We start from the raw sequence: 16,630 nt of genomic DNA, 5'->3' as shown, positions 1-16,630 counted from the left end.
CCGGTCACACCTCCAGCCAAGCAAATGAACCCTTGCTCCGTCCCCTCTTTAATATGGATGTGACACCTGCAGGCTACAGCTTGTCGCACTGTGAAAATTATTTCTCCATTAAAATGCAGAAGCTGGAGCTTTGCCCAGGAAGGCAGCTAAAAATACTTCTCTCTGGGGGCACTAATCACAGGGGACTTAGTGGCCACCTTCCTCACCCCTCAGCCCCCAGGAACACCCCACACCTGCTGAGTCCCTCCTGCAAGAACTTGATCCAGTGTCTGAGGCTTATCATGCCCCTGTCAGAAAGAAGCACTGTAACCATGCCTATTTCACAGATGGGCAAACTGAGGTCCCTGTGCCCCGTCTGCAAAATCGCCTGGGGAGTGAGCGCCTGCAGCCCCAACCGCAGGGAAGGGAAATAATCCCTCACATGCACCCGGGACTTTATAGCGGGCAGGGTCTTCCCACCCACTGTCTTGTCCAACTCTCAGATCCCACGAAACAAGAACTACACTGTCCCCACCTTATAGGTGGAGTTTAGCCTAGTGAGGTGAGCAACATGCTTGAGGGTGCAGGGGGGAGTAAGGGGCAAAGGCAGAGTCTTTGGATTTTAAAACATACCCAGAGAACCAGCAGTAGGACTTCAAGCAAGGTGACCGGTCTCACTGCTGGGGCCTTGGATTTTATCATAGGTGCTGTGGTTGGTACAGAATGCCACATGCATTTCAGGGGAGGACTCAGCACCCTACTTCGTAGATAAGGAAAGTAAGGTTCAGAGGCATGAAGGTCTTTGTCACAAGTCAGTAGGGAGGCTGGGAACAAAAGTCAAGTGTCCTGACCTCCAGCCCAGGCTCCTCAGGCTGCCCCACGGGCTGTGGGGCTCTGGGAATGACTGGCTAGCCAGGTGCTGAGACCCTGTCACCCAGAGGCAGATGTGCACAGTACACCCTGTAGGCTCCCACATCCCTGAACCTGGTTGCTGCCTCTCTTCTCAGTCTTTGGAGGTAGAAGATGGTGAAATCCTCAGGCCTAGTTTTCATGTAAGAAATGGAAGGTCCAGAGAAGCCAAATTCCCTGCTCAGAGTCACAGGGGAGAACGAGGTCCCGGACCTGGATCTCTGATTCAAGTCTGGTGTCCATTCCATGGAGTCAGCCAACAGCAGTATGCAGAGCTCCTTCCCTGGCATCAGCTTCTTCCTGGGTCTCTCAGCTTCCACGTCTGTAAAATGGGCACACTAGAGGTGGCCCTAAACAAGCCCAAGAGCTGAGTCTTTGGAGACCAAGAAATTTGGTGATGCTTCCAGAAGTGAGAGGAGTCCCATACACTGACTGAGAGCTTGGTTTTCTGGCAAACTTCACTTTACCAAGAAGGAAATCGAGGCCAGGGAAGGTCTGCACGGCCGCAGAGATCCAGCAATTTAAGGACAGCAAGAGGGAGGAGATGCAGGCATCCCCACTCTGGCCTCAAATGTCCGGGAGGGAATCCTTCCTGCTGAGTCCTGGTGCCCAACCTGCTTCCACACACTGCTCAGAGAAAAAGCTTTCTACAAAGCCATTTATTTTTCCCAAAATACATCCCCAGTTAACAAAATTCCTCAGAGTCCCACATTTAAATTAGACATGCCACCTCTTCCATTCCTGGGGAAGGAAGAAATGTCAGCGGGAGGACATCAGAAGTTTTCCGGAGGCTGGAGGCCAGCAAAAGACAAGCCAGGAGATGTCTTCCCAGCCCCAGAATAGCACCGTGGTGGGGTGGGGGTGGGGGGTGAGGGGCTGTGTCCCTGTAGCCCCCCTGCCCCGTCCCCAGGCTTCACTTATGCTTCTGCTCTCCGGGGCCCAGAGTGCCAAGGCCACCGGCCCACCTGCCCACACCTGGAACGACTTTGGAAAGCATCAGATTCTCTGGTTGTAGCAAGAGGCTCTGCCCCTCTCTCCAGGTTTCTGCCCGCAATCCCTGCTCTGGGTAAGGATTAGGGAGGGGGTGGGAGTGAGGTATCCAGGGAGCTGTGGGCACAGAAAAGGGGTACAGTAGAGAGCAAGGCAGGAGCCCCCCTCACGAGCCGCAGGCCATTGCAGGTTTCCTGACAGTTCCCCAGCCGAAGGGCGAGCTCCTCAGAGGAGGGGCCTGTCCTCTCATGCCGGGTCCCAGGGACCTAACACAGTGCTGACACCCCACGGATGCTCAAGGACCACGACTAGAATGGGTGAACAAAAGGAAAGGAGGGGAAAGCAGAGGGACATAAGCTGACCCCCAGGGGGCCCATGCAGACCCCCGGAGACCCAGTGTGACCAGCACATGCTTCCCAAGGGGAAGGGGCTCACGGGGCACAGCCCAGGGCACCACGGAAAAGACTGGGCTAAGGGAGGTTCACACGTGTCCCAGCACATGACCCAGCACATGAACCTGTGTGCCTCCACAGGCCTGGGGGAAGGGCCCTGTCTTCACTCCAAGAGGGAGGGAAAAGGCCAATGCTGGGGCCAGAGGAGGAGCAGGCAGGAGGGGAGACGCCTCTGGACCTGAGAAGATGCTGAGGGCACAGTGCCCCTGCCTGAGCAGACGGGCTTACAGGTGGGTGGGAGAAAAGGCTGAGAAATGATAACTAATATATCAGGGCCACTGGAGAAACAAGGCCAGGGGTGACTGTGTATCCTGTCTTTGGAGAAATAAGGCAGAGGACAAGTCTGAATATTGAGTCCTTTGGGGACATAAAGGCAGCCAGATGGTCCATGCAGCATATCCGTTGGAGAAATAAGGTGGTGGGGTGGTCTCTGTTTTGTGTCCGTGAGAAATAAGACAGTAGAATGATTTACGTGTCATGTCACGGGAGAAACAAGGCAGCAGGATGACTTGGGGGTCACGTCCATCGGAGAAACAAGGCAGCAGGTGGTCCCTTTATCCTGGAGAATGGGCAGGACCCACCAGAGTTGGAGGCACCTGTCGGAGGCTGGGCTCAAATGGAGGCCCCAGTTCGGCCAGAGGTGGGAGCCCCCAGCTGGGGGCGGCAGCTCCCTGGTACGCTCAGTCAGGCTATTTCTTGTCCATCATCTACATTTCAGGATGGAAAGAAAAAACAGGGCAAAAGGCATTAAGTGCAGGAGTTCTACTCTTGGGCGTGCGTGAGAACCCCGGGCACATGGTCACACACTTCTGGGGGCAGGGAGTGTCTGGGAGTGGCCGTCGCAGTCTGACCAGCGGCTCCCTGTGCTAAGCGCTGCCCTGGAGGCCCAGACAGACGCCAATACAGGAGCTGAGCCTCAGACAGACCTTGACGTGCCTGAGGGAGGCTGCCTAATCCTTGCCAGTCCTCCAGCCCCACACACACCCTTCCCATCCACTGTCCCCTCTTCCAGGCACCCCTGTCCCCTCCCGCCTCCCCCCTTTCTATCCACCTCTGGTGTACCCTCCCCTCCACTAGTAAGAAGTCCTTCCCAGCTGCCCCTCCACATGGAGTTCCCCCAAGGGCAGCGCTGTGGGGAATCTCCCTCCTTCTGTCTCTTGTCTCTGCATGGGCAGCACCCAGTGGACTCACACCCTTGGCTTTGCCCCCCTCCCCCCGACCTGAATGGAAAGCTTAGAAGGAGGACTAGGGCATCTGTGACCCTATCGCTCCCTCTCTCGTCCTTTGGGCCCCGAGTGTCCCAGTGAAATAGTCCTCCCTTCTGGGTACTGCCTCACGCAGCATGATCAGAGACTGGGGGGCCAGGCTGCCACATTGGGAGCAGGATCGGGAAGCCCGCTCTACCCCGCACCCGGGCCACTCTGCAGCTCTCTTCTGGAACAAAGCTGACATTTTCATCTCCATCTGCTCAATCCTTCTATGCCTCATTTGGTTCAGAACAACAGGGAAACATAACTTATCTCCATCCTTCCATACCTCAACATAGGCCTCCATTACTGCCATGGAACATTCTGCAGCATTTAAAATGACTTGGTTTGCTGAGCACTTCTGCATTTGTCACCCTGCCTAATCCTCACAACCACCCTGTACGTGATGGGTGCATTCTGCAGACGAGGAAACTTCCCGGAAGGCAGAGGCAGAGACTAGACCCAAGGTCTCTCCTCCCAACCCCGGGGCCTCTTTCTTCTGCACCAGGCTGCTTTCCTAAACCTCTCTTACTGCCTTCCGTGGAACTCTGAGTGTATGGCCCTTGTGTATCATGTAAATGCAGGGGTGAGCCTCCAAGAGCTCAGTGAAAGTTTATATCCTGACAGGGATGCCAAGGAAACCTTAAAGAGACGTAAGTTTCCTTAACCGTTGACAACCAACTTTGATTTTTAGGTGGAAGCCATTCATATCTAGCGGCAATACTGCATCAAGAAACATTTAGTTCAAAAGACACACACATAGATACATGTGTGTCTCCACACAAACGCACGTACTCATATGTCGCTGTTGGTTACTTTCCATAAGGATGAATCTCAACCTTACTTCTCAGCAACCGCTTCTTAAAGTAACCGCTGACAGGGGCGCCTGGGCGGCTCGGCGGATTATGCGTCCACTTTCGGCTCAGGTCATGATCTCAGAGTTTGTGGGTTCAAGCCCCGCATCGGGCTCTGTGCTGACAGCTCAGAGGCTAGAGCCTACTTTGGATTCTGTGTCTTCTCTCTCTGCCCTTCACCCACTTGTGCTCTGTCTCTCAAAAATAAATAAATGTAAAAAAAAAAAAGAATAAAAAAGGAACCACTGATATTGTCTAATGAATAACAACGGTTGTTAACATTTACTAACCACTTATCATGCAGCAGGAACACGACTGCCTAGCTGAAAACCGTATTTCCCGGCCTCTCTTGTGCTAGGTACGCATCATGTGACTAGGTCTGATCGATGGATGTAAACAGACGCTATTTCTAGTCAAGCCCTAGGTAGAAAATGTTCCTCCCTTTCCTCTTTCCCCTTCTGGGGGTCGGGGAGGGTGCATGGGAGCTGGAGCAGCCGCCCAGGACCCGAGAAGGAAGCTCTGAGCAGAAGGGGGCAGACACCCATAAACGGAACCTCGCTCCAGGACATCCGTGGCCTTAAGATCACCTATGCTTAGACAGCAGGAGAGAGAAATACATTCGTGTCACTGTGAAGCCTCTGTCATATCTGTGTCCTATTAGAACAGCTGGGACCTTGGTTCCTCTGCACCAGCGGGAGTCAGGCTGCTCGGCCAGGGAGGGAGCCTCAGGTCACCAGTGAACAGGTGATCACCCCACCACCACCACCACCAGGGAGCCTCCCCAGCCTCCAACACACAGACCCATGATCTCCAGGGCCACGTGTCTTTACCTTCTTTGCTTTCAGTGTGTTTCAGAGGCCGCAGGGCTGCAAAAAAGGAAGGAGCACATGGTAAGGGCAGAACCACGGGAAGGGGTGGGGGGAGGGGTCTGGCAGAGGGACGGGAGCTGGGGAAGAAGGGAGGCCTGGATAGACTGGGAGAGGCCGGGATTGTGAGGGCAACGGCCCAGCACCAGGGAAGGGGCCTGAGGCGCAGGTCCCAAGTCCTGGCTCCGCTCTGTAGCCTGTCACGCCTGTCTCTGGGCCTCCGTTTTCTGCATCTGTACAATCGGAACAACTACCCGGGCCTCCCGTGAGCTAGAGACGGGGAAGGACATGGAGTTTGCTCTGCAAATAAGGGCCAAGTAAGGAGCTACAGGAGGCTGCAGACATCCCCAGGTGGGCCCGAGGTCCCGCAGACCTGACACTGGACAAATCTCTAGGCCACCCTCTTTTCCCTACCCCTCTCTCTGTCAACTACCTCTGCCTCTGAGCAAGAAAAACGAGGCCTGATCCCAGGGCTGTCTCCACACCAAGAGCAGAGAATTAATTGGCATAATTTACGGCAGTCCCCAGGTGTCAGTCTCCTGCTCTTCCTTCTGCGGGGGTGGGGAGAGGACTGGTGTCAACTGGCACCCCCCCGAATGGCTCAGTGGGTACCTGCATCTCCCAGTCCAGGAGCCCCAGAAGGGAGCACAGTGAAACACCAGTGCCTCAAGACCCGCCCCAAGCTGGATTCCAGGTTTGTGTCCCCAAAGACAAATACCCTTGGCAAACCACCTGCGTATCTAGTCACTTGAAAGAGCTTCAGAACAGCCCTCTGGTGCCATCGAGGCAGGGGCAGGATAACACTTTACAGATGGGAAACTGAAGCCCAGAGCAGCAAAGCACTTTGCCCAAAGTCACACAGCCTCTAACCAGAATGGGACGGTCTTAAACCATTTGGCCACTAACATGACTGCAAGATAACCATACCAGGTACCAGGTAAGGTACTAAGCCCTTTACACACGTCATCTCATTTAGTTTAACCCACACAACCTATGAAGGGAGGCAGTTATTAGGAGGAAACCAAGACTCTAAGATGAAACTGAGGCCCAGAGAAGCAAAGCAACTTGCTCAAGGCCACTCAGCCTACAAGCTGGAGCTGGAGCTTGAACCCAGGATGCCCTGTCTCCTGAGTCCTCACACTGCTGCTATAAGGCCACCAGACCCCACGGTGCAGGGTCACTCAGAGTGGAGCTGCCCCTGGTAGAAAGTTAAGGTAGGCAGGAGAGATGAAGCCGCCCCTGGGAGGGAGTCCAGGGAAATGCAGATGGAGGCCTAACACTAAGCAAAGACCAGACTCACCTGGGTAGGAGGCCACAGTCCACAAGACACACTTCATTCAAACCTCAAGCGAATGTGGCTCCTCCAGGTCCTAGAGTCCTCACCCCGTGTCTGTGTCCTTCCCTCAGCCAATAAGGCCAGCTCTAAGCTCAGACTCACCTGTTTTGGATCCTTCTCCATCCCCATCCTGGTCCTCACCACCTGGAAGACAAGGACTCGGTGAACAAAAGACTTTCTCAACCCACTGCCATTCCTGCACTTCCCCATCTCAGAGTGTGGGAGGTAGGCTAAGTGGGCTAAGTCGGCCTGACCTGTGGTCCCGATGTTGGACACAGGATGGAAGCCTGAGGCCAGCACAGAGCAGAGCCCACCGCTCACCCCGCCAAGCACCTTCTTCTCACCCTTCCACCCACCCACCAGCCCCATCACTCACCCATCCACTCACTCACCAAGCCTGTCCACCACCAGCCTCCAACACAAGCACCATCCACCTGTCTGTCCCTTCTCCTCCACATATGCGCCCTCCCTCCCAACGCCCAGCTAGCTCCCCTCTCACCATCTACATTCACGTTTCCCGAGAAGCCTTTTCGTACCCACCTACCACCCGCCAGCACCAAACCCTGCTTACCAGGGTGAATTCCCACACTGACAGGCAGGCTCACCCTTGTTCCCACACACAAGACATATCCAGCCTCAAGGTCACAGGCACGCAGCCAGCCCCCATGGGCACACTCATGCTCATTCTGTCACATACCCAAAGACACGTATGCACATGATCACACCCTCTCTCGCTCACCTGTGTTCTCCTCCTCACAGCTCTGTTTGATCTTTTTCCAGCACACGAAGGCCAGGGCCACCAGCAGGGCGACAAGGCAGACAGAGAGCCCCACGGTCACCCACAGGGCCTCGGGAGGGAATGTCATGGGCTGCCCTGGGAGCAGAAGTAGGGAGAATGAGAAGAGACTGTCATGCCCAGCACACATGGCCCAGAGGACAGCACACCCTGGACTACAAGGTATGAATAGGGAGCTGTCACCCTTGCTGGGATCCAACACTACGGAGAGAGCTCACTTCAGTCCCCACGTACCTTCCCCACACACCGGGACACATCCAAACCCTGATATGACCATGGCTGGTGTCCACATGCCTCGGCCTGGCAGGGTCGAAGAGTCTGAAGTTGATGATACTCTAGAACCTTCTATAGCTCCCCACTGACATTTGAATAAGGCTTCAACCTTCTGGAGGACCTCAATCACGTGGCTGCCGCTTACCCTCCCCCAGCTTCTCTTTCCAATTCCACTCCAGGAACACAGCCAAGCTGGTGTCCTGACTGTTCTCTGCACAGACAACTCGTTCCTTCCAGCCTCCATACCATGGCTGTCAGGTTTCCCTACCTTAGAAAGCGCTCCCAAACTCTCACCTAGATTTCCCTCCTCAGGAGGCCCTCCCTGAGGGTGCCAACCCCACCCGGCGATATCCACCATCCTACGGATCTGGAGTCGACAAATCATGGTCTGTGAGCCAGATCTGGCCTGTGGTCTGTTTTTGTACAGGCTGTGGGCTAATAATAGTTTTCATATTTGCAAAGGGTTACCAAAAAAGAAACAGGAGGAGCAGAAGGGGAAGGAGAAACAGCCGCAGCCACAGAAATTGTACGTGGCCCACAAAAGCCTGAAATATTTACTATCCAGCCCTTTACAGAAAGTGTTGGGGGAGCCCCAGTGCATAGCTGGGGGTGGGAACTGAGGGTGCCCCAGCGAGGGTTCTGGGTTTACCCGAGAGGAGGAGACTTGCCAGGGGACCGTGTCCGGATGAGTGAGCTAGCTCCGGGTGGAGGGAAGGGCCTGAGGCGCCCGCACATGGGGCAGCCCCAGCAGCTGTTTGAGCTCGCCAGCCATCGGCCCTGGGCCCTGGGTCCCTGCTAGGTCCTGGGCAGAAGGCTTGGGGACATCAAATCTAACAAAAGACAGAGCTGCTTTCCTCTGCTCTCTGGAGACCAAGAGGGCCTAGGGCATCAGCTGTCCAGGGGGGCCAGCTGGTTCTGTGGAAGTCACCGGCAGTGCAGAGAGCCCTGCCAGGAGGCCCTTCAGCGGCAGAGTCCCTGGCAAGGACAAAGGCATGTGCAGCAGACATTCCCTTCAGCCGGCATGGCTGGCAGAGCTGCTGTTCAGGACACTGCCAGCAAAGGGACCCATTGCCTGGGAGGGGGGAGGAGAGGGCAGCCCCTGCCATGAGGGGACAGGAAGGCTAGTCCACGAAGCCTGTGAAGGAAACTTCCCCTGGGCATCCTTGGTGGGGCTCCTGCAGCAAAGGAAGGTGCTGAGCCACAGAAATACTGAGGAGGAGGGAAGACCTCTTTCCACGTTCACCCCCTGACTGGTGTCAGTGCCTGGATCACAGGTCAGACTTGCCCTCATTCAAACAGTGAAAGATCGGGGCTCAGACCTGGGTGTTGAGGCTCCGTTTCCAGTGCTTGCTCCGTAAAGCCCCCTCCACACACAGACATTCAACTTCACTGACCTCCAGCAGGTGTGGGAGAGACCAGGCTGGAGGACTGACAGTCTGAATCCCAGAAGGTTTCACAAGGCACAAAGCTGCCTGAAGTGAAATACAGGCCAAGGACTCCAAAGTAGGCCAGACCTGCTCTTACAAAACCAGGAGGCTGGGTGGTGGGGAGGAGAGAAAATGAGGCTGAGAGGCTAAAGGTTGGATCCTGGTGGTGGCTCATCGGCTCACTGCAGGGTGCTGGAGGCAAGGGCCACAGACCCCATGGAAGAGTTGAGAGGGACCACGCACCCTCTAAATGTAAATGCAAACTATCGTGTTTATCATGTACCCAATTTTCAAAGAGGTGCCTGACCCCCCCAAGATAGAGCCACTGTACCAGTGCGTAGACTTGGGAAAGTTCTCTCTCTCCTCGCTGGGCTTTGGAATAAAAGCACATTCAAGGTTACTTACTAAAGTTTAAAATAAAGGGTTTTTTCCCCTCCTAGGTGGGGTAAGCATTCTCCCTCCAATTCCATTTACACCCATAGACCTTTTCTGCACAGCATGGCAAATATCCAGGTCAGCCCAGTGTGCAAATTATCACGAAGTCCACCAATCCTTCAAGACCCTCTCAACTCTCGCCTGTCCCTGGAGACCTCTCCTGACTGCTCCCACCCATTCTGACCCCTGCCTCCTCTCTCAGAAAGCTTCACTTTCTCCATCGACCTCACTCTGTCTGGTATTTCTTATCTTCTCCGGAAACACACCAGGCAGGTGAAGTCATGCAAAGGGAAAAGAGAACAACTTGACAGACAGAGCCTGCTGTCCTGACACCAGAGTACGGGGGGAGGCCTCCTCTTCCCACCCCGAGACAAAGGAGCACCCACTGATGTGGGCACTACAGGAAGGGAGGGTGTTGGGCTCAGACCCCAAACAAAACCCCAACTGGATTGAGGGAATCCCAAGTGGGCAGCATCAATCTGGTGTTTGACCACATGGGGGCAGCAGAGATTCCCCACACACGCAACTGAGGCCTGGGTCGAGAGCTCGTCTGGGTTGAGAGCTCACGTCTACAAGAGAGGACACCGGTGGGGTGAGGGGGACTGACCACCAGGACAGGCCTAGCTGTTTCTCGAGCCTCAGATCAGATGGTGCCCACAGCAACACCTTGTCATCGCACTGCAGAGTCCCTGTAGAAAAGCAGGGCTTTGCCATGCCTTGTGTCGGCTCAGGAACTCCCACTCACACCTCCAGGTTCCAGGCAGCTATGCCCTCCCCCATATACAAAGCACAAGTACCACCTAAGGGGCTCTTAGGGCGGTGAGTATCAAACGTGGCTCTTATCAGCTCGTTAAGGCAAGTCCCTTAAGGACTTCTTGGTGAAGTGCCTGAGACACCTGAAAGGTACAAGAATGTTCTTTAAAAAGGCTTCTGACCATCCAAACCTACCTAAATAGCAGCTCTGAGCCTAGAAAAAAGGCAGCAGCTCCCTCTGTCCTCCCCATCTGTTCACTTGACCCCTACCTACCTGTAATGGTGACAGAGCCATGAGCGTCCTGCTGCAGCACAGGGTTGCGCACCAGGCAGCTGTAGGTGCCATTGGCGCCCAGCACCACCCTCAGGACGCTGCGCACGTCGAACAAGCCCTGCTCGTTGGCCATCTGCGACGTGGTCACGTTGCCGGTCAGGGGCGCACCCTGCCCGTCCTGCCACAACACCTCGGCCTCCGGGTAGCCCCGGTAGCTGGAGCACGTGATGGTCACCATGTCCCCAGGCCGCAGGTCCTTGTTGGGCTCCAGGGTCATGCTGGGCTTCGAGTAGGGAGCTGGAGTGGGGCAGAGGGCAGAGGTAAGGCAAGGATGGGGTAGCGGGTCACAGGAGAGGAAAGGGCACCTGGAGGAACAGGGGTTTGTAATGGGGCTGGAGTTATGCATGGGGTCAGCGATGGCCCAAGAGGTAAGGGGCAAAAAGTGAGGTGCGTACCCAGGGGAGGGCGCCCCCTGCCGGCGCTCACCCGCCACCTGCAGGCTGACTGCAGCGCTGCCGAAGTCCCGGATGCTCACAAAGCAGGTGAAGCTGCCCTCATCTGCTACGCGCACTCGCTGCAGCCTCAGGGATGCGTTGCCCTGCGCCAGCAGGTCGGGGAAGAGGGCGGTGCGGTTGGCATAGGCGCTGCCCTGGTCCCGACCCTCAGCGAAGCTGTGCACCAGCTGTTTGGTGTCAGTCAGCTGCCAGATGAGGTTGAGCTGGGCCAGGCTGAAGCCGGGCTCGGGTGAGAAGGAGCAGTGCAGGGTGGCGTCGGTGCCCACCAGGGCCACCACCGGGTCTTCAGGGACCTGGACCTCCACAGCGCCTGGGGGCAAAGTTGGATAGGCCGTAAGGAGGGGTGGGGACAAGCCAAGCTGTCAGCTCACAGCCGCATAGATCTCCCTCCTCTATTAATTCCCAGTTCCTGTTCCATCTTCCCATTTTCTCTCCAGACCTAAAAGCAGATTCCCAAATGTGGAGTCACCCTAATCTTTTGACATGAATCACAGCAGCTTGGCCTTGGCTTGACAACGTCTGCCCCCAGGGGCCAGCCATCCAGCCCTAGCACAACCCCCCTCCCCTGCAATGGATCTGTTTCCCTCTCCTACCCTTACGCTCTCTGATGAGATCCGAATGCTTCTCCATCCTTTCCAGAGGTTTCCGGAGCCCTGGAGTCAGGGAACCCGGAGAGCGGAGAAGGCCTGTGATCATTGTCCTCATCCCCTACCACCAACGTGAGTTTCCCCGCCTCCCCACCGTTTATCTTTCCTGTTATCATTAAGAGGAATGTCACTGTTCTGGGAGACGGAAGGTAGGGAGCAAGGTGTCATATCCCGCAGCCCCTGCTTATAGGACCAAGACCTCCTTCCCTCGAGGGAGATTGAAGCAAACAAACCAAACCAAAACCAAAGCCAAAAACCTGTGGGGCTTCTATGGGGCATGATGGTGACGGAGCCACGAGCGTCCTGCTGTAGCACAGGGTTGCGCACCAGGCAGCTGTAGGTGCCATTGGCGCCCAGCACCACCCTCAGGACGCTGCGCACGTCGAACAAGCCCTGCTCGTTGGCCATCTGCGACGTGGTCACGTTGCCGGTCAGGGGCGCACCCTGCCCGTCCTGCCACAACACCTCGGCCTCCGGGTAGCCCCGGTAGCTGGAGCACGTGATGGTCACCATGTCTCCAGGCCGCAGGTCCTTGTTGGGCTCCAGGGTCATGCTGGGCTTCGAGTAGGGAGCTGGAGTGGGGCAGAGGGCAGAGGTAAGGCAAGGATGGGGTAGCGGGTCACAGGAGAGGAAAGGGCACCTGGAGGAACAGGGGTTTGTAATGGGGCTGGAGTTATGCATGGGGTCAGCGATGGCCCAAGAGGTAAGGGGCAAAAAGTGAGGTGCGTACCCAGGGGAGGGCGCCCCCTGCCGGCGCTCACCCGCCACCTGCAGGCTGACTGCAGCGCTGCCGAAGTCCCGGATGCTCACAAAGCAGGTGAAGCTGCCCTCATCTGCTACGCGCACTCGCTGCAGCCTCAGGGATGCGTTGCCCTGCGCCAGCAGGTCGGGGAAGAGGGCGGTGCGGTTGGCATAGGCGCTGCCCTGGTCCCGACCCTCGGCGAAGCTATGCACCAGCTGTTTGGTGTCAGTCAGCTGCCAGATGAGGTTGAGCTGGGCCAGGCTGAAGCTGGGCTCGGGTGAGAAGGAGCAGTGCAGGGTGGCGTCGGTGCCCACCAGGGCCACCACGGGGTCTTTGGGGACTTGGACCTCCAGCGCGCCTGGGGGCGGTGGGGTGGGGCAGTGAGGAAGGGTGCGGACACTGGGTGCCTCCCTAGCTCTCCTCCCCTTCCGGGTTAATCCCAGGTAGGTCCAACCCTCCTTTAAGGCCTGAGACCCAAAGTAAATTTATTCAGTCCCCATTCAGTCAACAAGACTATATAGTAAGCACCTACTATTTGTCAAACATAAGGGTTAGGAATGCAACAGAGAACAAGACCAAGGTCACACCCTCACAGAGCTTACCTTTCTTTTTTTTTTTAATGTTTATTTTTGAGAGACACAGAGAGACAGTGCAAGCAGGGGACGTTTGGGAAGAGAGTGAGACACAGAAGCTGAAGGAGGCTCCAGGCTGTGAGTTGTCAGCACAGAGCCCGACGTGGGGCTTGAACCCACAGACTGTGAGATCATGACCTGAGCTGCAGTCAGGCATTTAACCACTGAGCCATCCAGGTGCCCCACAGAGCTTACCTTTTAACGGGAGAGAGGGTCAAACTAAGACACAAAGTTTCATTAGCGTGGGATTGGGAGTGTGAAAGCCGCCAAAGGATTAAAGGCAGTAGCTCTTCAAAAATTTGACGGGTACTTTACACCTGTCTGTGCTAGTCGCATTTTCTCATAAGTATACATTTTCTTTACTAATCAGAAAGTGTATATCAAATGTTAAAATGATTTTTCTCTGAATGAGAAAGGATAACAAGCACTTTTTCGTTGGTTTTTTTTTCCCCCTAGAAACACATGATTAGCTTTTATACATGAGAGAAAGAATGCCCCTTTCAAGGTGATGGTGAGTCACATCCTCACTAAAAGGATATTAAGTTGGGACTTAAAGGGAATGAAAAAGAGTGTGACGTACAAAAAGCCAGTGTCAGGGCACCTGGGTGACTCACTCGGTTGGGCATTTGACCCTTTAAGTCGACTCAGGTCATGATCTCACTGTTCTTGGGTTCAAGCCCCAAGTCTGGCTCTGAGCTGGCAGCCTGCTTGGGATCTGCTGTTTCCCTCTCTCTCTGCCCTTCGACCTGCTGATAGGACCTGTCTTTCTCTCTCAAAAACAAATAAATAAACATTTTAAAAGAAAAAAAGAGCCATTAAAAAATTTTTTAATGTTCTTTATTTATTTTTGAGAGACAGAGAGAGACAGTGGGAACAGGGGAGGGTGAGAGAGAGAGAGAGAGATACAGAATCTGAAGCAGGCTTCAGGCTCTGAGCTAGCTGTCAGCACAGAGCTTAACGTGGGGCTTGAACCCACAAATGTGAGATCATGACCTGAGCCGAAGCCGGACACTTAACCAACTGAGTCACCCAGGCGCCCCAAAAAAGAGCCATTTTAAGAGTGTTCCAGCTAGAGGAAACAGTGAGTGGGGAGTCTCTGAGGCAAGATTCAGCTCCCCATGTGAAAATATCAGGTAGCTGTCCAGTGTGGCAGAAAAGTCTGAATGGGAGAGCTTTGGAAGACCAGTAAAGAATTTAGGTTTGTTACATGTAATGAGAAGTCTGGGGTGTCAGAGGAGGTGTTAATCAGGCCTTGTCTGGCTAACAATGCTTACAACTCACTCTGACTTCTCTGTGGAGAATGGACTATTTCAGTGGTTCTTGTAAGAAGTGACATTGGCTTAACTCCAGAGGGTGGCACTGGTGGTGGAGAGCATGGGACAGATTCAGGGTTTACTGATGAGGGAGAACCAACAGGGCCCGCTGAGGAACTGGAGGTGAGGGGGCATTTGGGGATGAAACCCGAGAATCAGGGTGAAACCCGAGAAATCGCCCAGCTGGGACTAGAGTTGTTTCCTCTTCATGACCAGCAGGTGGCACTAGACACTCAGCTTTGTCTTTCCCTATGGCGGAAGAAAGCCGCCTCTCCAGCTGCCAGAGGCTAAGGATTTCAAATGTGAGGATGTTGTTCTTAAAAGTAATGCCATTATTGAATGCTGACTCTGTGCCAAGAGCTGAGTGGGAAGATTTACATCATTTATTCAACATGGTAATTGAGCTGTGTGGCTGCACCAAGGCCAACACTGGGGATAGACCCTGCTCTTTGAGCAGAGCAGGCCGTAAGCAGGTAAACATATAACGGGTCAGGTGGAGGAAAAGGCTCAGAGGAAGCGTGCTGAGGCAAAGTCGAGGACAGGGAGAGATGATGTGCTATTTTATTTTATTTTATCTTGCTTATTAATGTTTCTTTTTGAGAGAGAGAGAGAGAGAGAGAGAGACAGAGTGTAGGTGGAGGAGGGTCAGAGAGAGAGAGGGAGACACAGAATCCGAAGCAGGCTCCAGGCTGAGCTGTCAGCACAGCCCGATGTGGGGCTCGAACCCATGAACCATGAGATCATAACCTGAGCTGAAGTTGGCCCCTTAGCCGACGGAGTCGACTGAGCCACGCAGGGCCCCGATTATGTGCTATTTTATACAAGGTAGCCAAGAAGCTTTGCTGAGGAGATGACATAGGAGCAAAGACCTGAACCAAAACAAAGGATCAAGTCATGCAAATGTCTGGGGACAGAAAGTTCCAGGCAGAGGCAACAGCACGTGCAAAGGCCCTCAGGGAACAGTACATGTTCAAGAAACACGTTAGTGTTCACATTACCAGTTTACAGAAGAGGAGACAGAGGCTAACAAAAGCAAAGTAAGTCACCTCTTGAATCCCAGGGATGGAAAGGAGTGTGGCCAGGGCACAGGGGAGATTGGGAGGATGTTAGTCCAAACCCTCCCCAAACAGAGGCCTGGCAGGAGCCCTGGCTGGGGTGGGCGCTCTCCCCCCACCCCACCCTCCAGTCCCCACACCGCTCCTCTCACCTGTGATGCAGAACCACAGCACTGCCAGGGCCGCGGCCGATCGCACACGCACACCCACACCCACGCTGGCTCCGAGACACAGCATCTTCCGAGAGGCAGCTGACAGCTGGGCTCTCTGTAGTGGAAGGCTGCCCCTGCCTGCAGAGGAAGAGGAAGTGAGGCCTTTGTCTCAGCCGGTCCTCCCCAGGCCCTCCCTCACCTCACGCCCCCTCGCCCCCTCGCCCAGCTCCGGGAAGGCTTCAATTGCCCATTGGCAGGTCCTCTCTCCACACCCTACAAGGCTCCCCCCTTGAAGGATTTTTTGAGAGATGCTGGCTGGAGGGCACTGAGTCACTGGGGAGGCTAGACCAGGGCACATGGGGGCAGCTGGGACCCAACCTTTCAGAACTAAGATGTTGGTATGAACTATAAGGAAGACAGGCAAGGTGGCAAGTAGAGGCAAGTTTGGCCGGCCCAGAACAAGAATGTGCGCAGATCGGTTTGGCTCAGCTTGGCTCCAGACAACAGCTGGCGGGGAGAGTAAGGGCTGAAGCGGGAGCCGGCCGTAGAGATAAGCTGAAAATTCTGAGGTTGATCCTGAAGGCCACTGGGAGCCACTGAAGGTTCCGGAACAGGAGAAGGGATATGGTCAGAGCTGTGCTCCATAAAAATGACTCTGAAAGCAACTGCAGGATAAATGAGATCAAGCAGGTCTAGGTGAAAACAACAGCCCTGGAGGACGTGGGGAGAGAGGCAAGGGGCAGTCAGGTGGCCACAGGTTTGAGCCCAGTGAGCAGAGGGGACAGAACATGTCGCTGAGACAGAACATGGAGGCATTCAGTGTATGGTGTGTGAAGTTAGCTGTGTTTGTGTAGAAACTTCAGGGGAGAGTTCTAGGAGGCAGCTGGTGTAAGAGGCTGGAGCCCAAAAGAGAGGATATTTGCTAGTTTGACACTTCTTATTGAGTTACCAAGACCAATCAGAAATGGAAGAGGCCAGGCCCG

The 16,630-nt window shown here is 54.8% G+C and overlaps 1 protein-coding gene across 3 annotated transcripts in view; it reads right to left on the bottom strand.

The window, feature by feature from the left end:
- Positions 1–1,528: 1,528 nt before the first annotated feature.
- Positions 1,529–16,630, bottom strand: part of CD276 (CD276 molecule) — a 33,215-nt gene continuing 18,113 nt past the window's right edge. Inside the window, exons 2-10 of one of the 3 annotated variants that reach the window (XM_029952550.1) lie at positions 15,648–15,785; positions 12,515–12,853; positions 12,011–12,325; positions 11,078–11,416; positions 10,592–10,888; positions 7,373–7,507; positions 6,736–6,777; positions 5,262–5,297; positions 1,529–3,037 (exon numbers count right to left, since the gene is read on the bottom strand). In XM_029952550.1, coding sequence (XP_029808410.1) covers positions 3,015–3,037; positions 5,262–5,297; positions 6,736–6,777; positions 7,373–7,507; positions 10,592–10,888; positions 11,078–11,416; positions 12,011–12,325; positions 12,515–12,853; positions 15,648–15,732 — 1,611 coding nt within the window. In that variant the 5' untranslated portion in view covers positions 15,733–15,785 and the 3' untranslated portion in view covers positions 1,529–3,014. The remainder of the gene's footprint in view (positions 3,038–5,261; positions 5,298–6,735; positions 6,778–7,372; positions 7,508–10,591; positions 10,889–11,077; positions 11,417–12,010; positions 12,326–12,514; positions 12,854–15,647; positions 15,786–16,630) is intronic. The other 2 variants (XM_029952549.1, XM_029952551.1) reach the window with 2 other exon arrangements.

Source organism: Suricata suricatta, chromosome 9 (assembly GCF_006229205.1).
Source record: "Suricata suricatta isolate VVHF042 chromosome 9, meerkat_22Aug2017_6uvM2_HiC, whole genome shotgun sequence".
Taxonomy (NCBI): domain Eukaryota; kingdom Metazoa; phylum Chordata; class Mammalia; order Carnivora; family Herpestidae; genus Suricata; species Suricata suricatta.
The sequence above is the reverse complement of the archived record's forward strand: the minus strand, read 5'-3'. Positions and strand labels throughout refer to the sequence as shown.